The sequence below is a fragment of the Adiantum capillus-veneris genome, chromosome 17 (genome assembly GCF_014529385.1).
Source record: "Adiantum capillus-veneris isolate H3 chromosome 17, ASM1452938v2, whole genome shotgun sequence".
Taxonomy (NCBI): domain Eukaryota; kingdom Viridiplantae; phylum Streptophyta; class Polypodiopsida; order Polypodiales; family Pteridaceae; genus Adiantum; species Adiantum capillus-veneris.
The window spans coordinates 63156056-63161679 of record NC_140947.1 but is presented as its reverse complement, the minus strand read 5'-3'; the positions used below and the strand labels follow the sequence as shown (position 1 = coordinate 63161679).

The 5624-nt window shown below is 41.6% G+C and overlaps 1 protein-coding gene across 4 annotated transcripts; it reads left to right on the top strand.

Moving 5' to 3' along the window:
- Positions 1 to 510: 510 nt before the first annotated feature.
- On the top strand, positions 511 to 5309 carry LOC147437376 (nucleosome assembly protein 1;1-like). Of its 4 annotated transcripts, none has more exons than XM_086486921.1 (13): positions 511 to 743; positions 1504 to 1547; positions 1627 to 1722; positions 1853 to 1945; positions 3320 to 3395; positions 3481 to 3542; positions 3633 to 3758; positions 3842 to 3900; positions 4010 to 4187; positions 4271 to 4314; positions 4408 to 4603; positions 4722 to 4763; positions 4848 to 5309. In XM_086486921.1, exons 1-13 carry the CDS (start codon positions 716 to 718, stop codon positions 4899 to 4901), a joined length of 1098 nt encoding a protein of 365 aa, XP_086343047.1. In that variant the 5' UTR covers positions 511 to 715; the 3' UTR covers positions 4902 to 5309. The 4 variants fall into 4 exon arrangements, with proteins under 4 accessions (XP_086343047.1, XP_086343050.1, XP_086343049.1 ...); XM_086486924.1 differs by having other exon boundaries at positions 527 to 743; positions 4719 to 4763; XM_086486923.1 differs by having other exon boundaries at positions 552 to 743; positions 4722 to 4739.
- Positions 5310 to 5624: the final 315 nt, after the last annotated feature.

The window sequence follows — 5624 nt, the reverse complement described above, 5'->3', positions numbered from 1 at the left end:
AAACCTACAATAGCGACACAATTTTGTCATCTCACTGGCCGTGTTTGTGAGGACCTGAAGGCCAAGTGAAGAGCGTGCACACAACTATCGAAGGCTTGAGAGAGAAAGGTTGTGTCTCCAGAGAGTCAGTGTCAAGGCAATGAAGGAATTGAAGTTTTGAACAAAACACGGTCCATTTTCTTGAGTGCCACAACCCTTGAATTTTTTGAAAGGTGATGGTGATGCAATGCTATAGGGAGCACACCTCACGCAAGCCGATGTGTCTTTTTCCACTATCTGGGCCACCTCTTATTGTACCGCCCACTCAAATAATCATTTGAGCCAGCTAAACAACCTCAAAGAATTTGTAGAGCAATAACTCAAGCTGATCGTGACATTTTTGCTCGATTTTGCAACCCTTCCCCTATGGCCTAGAGACACAACCTTAAAATTGTGAAAACCCTAAACTTTTTTGTTAAAGGCAACATTGGCTGGGGCTTGTAAGGTTGGAAAACCAGGGTAGGCCGTTTCGCGCCAGCGGTGGTGCATCGAAAGATTATATAAACATTTCGCACTCTCCAGTCGGCCCTCCCTTTCTTTTGCTACACCCATACGCACACACATTCGTATACAGAGAAAGGGGAGAAGAGGCTTCCCTCTTCTTCTCCTCCTCTTCTTTCGCACCATAAGTGGCAGCAACGACAGCAACAACAACGCCTCAGACAAGCCTTTCGCCATGTCCGATCTCGGTTCCACCCTGCCAGGTTCGCCTTTCTTTCCTCTCCTGTAGGGTTTTGGCTTCTCTTTTCTGCCGATTTCGGACGTCTTGGTGGCAATAGCTCGACGACGCAGCTCTTTCTTCTATGTCACCACCCTCTCGGTTGTGATGTGAAAGTGCCGGTGTTTTGCCAGTTTAAACACTAGCGTTGCTTCTCGTAAGCTCATGCCAAGATTTGCTTTTATGCGCCAACTACCTGCCCCGCTCATGTCTGCTGAATTGTTTTGATTCGATCAAGCATTTGATTGAAGAGCATCAAGCTTTTCTGCATTCAAGGCAACACAACCCACCATTCAGAGTCTGCATCAGTATGTTTGTCACGAAGGCTTCAGGTGTTTTGTAGTTCTCCAGCTTAAAGTCACATCAAATGTTTTTGACCTGATCCAGCTCAAGGCCACCCGATTGAATTTTGCTTGAGCTGTCAGTGCCAGCTGCAAAGATTCATGCATTGCGTTGGTACTATATCTACGAAACCATGCCAGGAAAATGAATGTACATCTTAGATCATCTTGCGTTTGTTTGCTCCGGGGGTGATAGTGTGGCAATGTTTACTAGCTATGCAATGAAGTCTATTTGTGAGACATTTGTTGTGTGAGGTCACGAGATCCCACTCTCCCTCTTTCATGTTTATTATTGTTATTTTTATGAATCCTAAATATTAACTTAAAAGACAAGGAATTTCTTGCTCTCTCTGGTTAGCTTTTTTAGACCCTAGATTTTTATCTGAACTTTGTTTTTATCACTAGGTGTTAAATCAGCTGATTGGGAGGGTTTAACAAATATGCTTAAGGTATGTTGACGTCGCTTTACAAAACCGTTGTTTTGAAACTGGGTTGTCATTGTCTCACGATGTCTTCTCATGGAAACAGGATAAGTTGGAGTCTCTTGCAGGACAGCAATCAAATGTGTTGGAATCTCTCAGTCCCAATGTCCGGAAACGAGTTGTAGTTTTACAGGAAATTCAGGTGCTTTTATTTATTCTGTCTCCTTTTTGCTTCATCAGGACTTGTTGCATTTCATTTGTAAAGATACTAGGTATGATTGATTTAGCCTGACTGGCACAGTTTAAAATTTCCCTGCCACTTTTGTTTTAAGGTTCAACATGACGAGCTTGAGAAAAAGTTTCTAGAAGAAAGGGATGCGCTGGAGGCCCGATACCAGAAGCTGTATGACCCTTTATACACCAAGGTGAGCTTTAAAGTCCTCGACAAGCTTTGTTTTGGGACTGTATTTGTCTCTTCCATTTCCAACCCCGTTGGCACTGAAGCCAAGAATCATCGATGTTGAGCCAGAACATTACTAGAATTGCTTGTGCATATTCTAAAGCATCTTATCAATTGAAGAAGAAAAAGCCTAAACTTCAAATAGAAAAAGACAAGGCTTGTGCATATTCTAAAGCATCTTATCAATTGAAGAAGAAAAAGCCTAAACTTTAAATAGAGAAAGACAAGGAGGTGTAATAAAGGAATGGAAAGATAGTAGTGATTAGAAGGGTATGTGATGGAAATATTTCGAGTACTAGCACTCCAAGATGGGCCTGTGCCTGTGCCTGTGCCTGTGCTACTCATTCCTAGTACTCCTTGAGTTTGATGTATGATATAGTATGGGTTCCAAACGCAGAAGTATCAAATGTACTCGTATTGGGTATCTCCTTGATTTCTTTTAGTTTCGGTCCACACTAAATTTCAAATTACGTCAGCAGCACAATTGCATTCAATCATGGCATTTCTTGAAAGCCCGCTTGGTACAATGACTAGCCCTTTGTGGTGATGGTTGAGTTTTTCAGTTGCTCTTGAACATTTTAGCAAAAAAGCCCGCTAGATAGAATGACTACTACCCACCCCTATGTGGTGGTGGGTGAGTTTTTCAGTTGCTCTTGAACGCTAGTAGGCTACACTTCAGAGGAACCGAGCTGGTCAATAGCGAATCTCACGTCATCAAATGTGATTTAGCAGTGAAGGGTGTATACTTTTTTTTCTCGTGCCAGCAATGCGAGAAAAAAGTTTGAAAAGTGTTCAATTCGATTGTATTAATTTGTTTAACCTTTCTCGCCCATAAAAAGGTGATGGGGTATTCAATTCATGCAGTGCTATTTCAATTTTTGAATTAACTTGGTCTGAAGAACTCGAAGTACTGCTTACGAACGGTTTGGCTCAAATGAACAATTTCAAAGTGCATGTTTATCTCTCTACAGTTTGAATTTTATGTAATTTACTGAAAGGGCACCTGCCCACTGCTTAGGCATGATGCTGTGAATGTATGCACAAGCATCACACATATGGTATGTGCATAAGTATCGTGAACTTTATGACATTTGTAGACCAATTCACATTATCTCCCCCAGTACAATATATTGAGGATGTATACAGCCGCATCACCTTTTTGTGCCCATGGAGGCAGAGGAGTCTCATCTCTATCAAGTCTGTCTGTTTTTATTCTCGGTAGTTGCTGGCTCTGGTTTTGTTTGATTCACTTTCACTGCTGATAAGTGGAAGTGAAAAAGTTCTTTTAAGCCCCTTAGTTCTGCCGCATGACATGTTGGTGTTTCATACTATGCTGCAGCGGTATGAGATTGTTACTGGCATCACAGAACCTGAAGGAGCTGTGGTTGAGAACGCCGAGGGAAAGAAAGAAGAAGGTTTGTTCCTGTCCAAAGAACTTGTATGGTGTACGTTTGATTCTATGGCTATGCTTACGGCTCAAGTAAATCTTTTTTCCTGCAGAGAAAGGTGTCCCGGAATTTTGGCTCAGTGCTATGAAAACAAATGAAACCTTGGCCATGCAGGTATGATCTTAAAGTATGTGCACATTTTCTCTTCATTTGTTCCTGCTGATTTCTCTTCATTTGTTCCTGCTGATTTGATGCTTTTTGCAGATTACAGAGCGGGATGAGGAAGCTTTAAAATTTTTGAGAGACATAAGGTGGTGTAAAATTGATGATCCAAAGGGATTCAAATTGGAGTTCCTTTTTGACACCAACCCATTCTTTAAGAATACTGTGGTATGAACTTTCTCCTCATTTTCAAATTTGCTTGTCTTTTCAAACAGCAACATATAGAGATGTCACTGTTTGTGTGGGAGCAGTTAACTAAGACTTACCATATGATTGAGGAGGATGAACCGATTTTGGAGCGAGCCATTGGGTATTCTCTCTTTTTCATCTTGTAGATGCTTCTTTTATGATGTTCATTGTCCTAATGCACCAGGTGTGCTTCATTATATGGAAAAAATTTATTGAGGGGCTGTTTGCAGGACTGAGATTGAGTGGTATCCGGGCAAGAATCTTACACAGAAGGTTTTGAGAAAGAAGCCTAAGAAAGGCGCCAAGAATGCTAAGCCTGTCACTAAAACTGAAACTTGTGAAAGTTTTTTCAACTTTTTCAGTCCACCTCAAGTGCCTGAAGATCATGAAGACATCGACCAAGACACGGTAATGCACTTTCTTGAAATGGAGTTGTCGCATTTTGAAGGCTGTCGTGTTGGCTTGACTCAGTGTTTCATGCTGTACCTCAGGCTGAGCAACTACAGGACATTATGGAACAAGATTATGATGTTGGGTATGTGGTCGTGTGTCCTTTTGCATATGCGAAGATTCTGATTTTTCCTCTTTCTGTGAGTGGTTCTGAGGTTTTATTTTTCTGCACCTCTAGGTCAACAATAAGGGACAAGATTATACCACATGCCGTCTCTTGGTTCACTGGAGAGGCTTTACAAGGAGAAGAGTTTGAGGATGTTGATGAAGATGATGAAAGTGGTGACATGGAGGACGAAGATGAGGATGAAGATGAAGACGATGAGGATGATGAAGATGAAGCAGAGGATGAGGATGAAGCAAAACCCAGAAAGGTGCGGTAGTTTAGCACATTTCAAAGTTGCAGTTGCACTCCACCAGTTCTTTTTGAAGTTATAAGCACTTATCCGAGAAAACACTCATTTATTAGTCTAGTATGCTGTTTTGCAGCAGTCTGCACCCTTATCAAAGGTAAGCGCTTTCGCTTCGCCAAGAGTGAGTTGCTTCTTATTTAAAGGATCTACATATATGCATAGTTCTCTCTTTTGGCGTGTCTTAGACATCACTTTGTTTTGGCAGGTTGGGCCGAAGCCTGCTTCAGGGGAGCAACCCCCAGAATGCAAGCAGCAATAGAGTTGTATGTTTGTATAATTTGCTGTGCTTTTCTCGTCTCTTGGGCTTTGAGGTTGAGTAAGTTTCTCTTCATGTGTGTTGACGGTTGCTATGATGAGGTCTGAGGACAGGCGATTATTTTTCATGCACTTCAAGCAATTGTACACAAGGGGTGCTCTATTGTTTAGCCAGTCAGTTTGGCTTTGACAGAAGGTTGCGGTAGCGATTTTGAGGAGAGCTTGGCCTTTTTAGGGGCTGCCAAGTTCTTCAAGATGTAGAGCAAACAGTTTTGTAGGTGTCGTTCATATCATATATATTATGTCAAGGTGTAGTCTATTACTTCAAGAGCACATTGGCATGTAACTCATCCAGACAAAGATTTACCTGTATTTGTTTTCATTTGTATGAGTACAATTGGATTTTATGCTAGTTGTCCCTGTTACTGCATGTTTTAATGTTGGCTTTTGAGTATTGTTATGTTTTGCTATGGCTTTTAAGTCTCAGGCAGAGATCTGTCTTTGGCTTTGTAAACGAAACGTTAGTGAAAACAATTACCCCTTGAATGCCAGGTATCCCTGGGCTTTGAAGTCAGGGGTGGTGACCCGCTAACATTTGCGGTGTTGTCAGGGACTAAAACTTAGTCTGGAGGAACCTCTGATACTGTTAGGAGGGGTCCTCTAGAGAAATCTAGAGCACTCAATATTCATCTTATCACTGGTGATTAAAAATTAGTGAAAGTTGCAT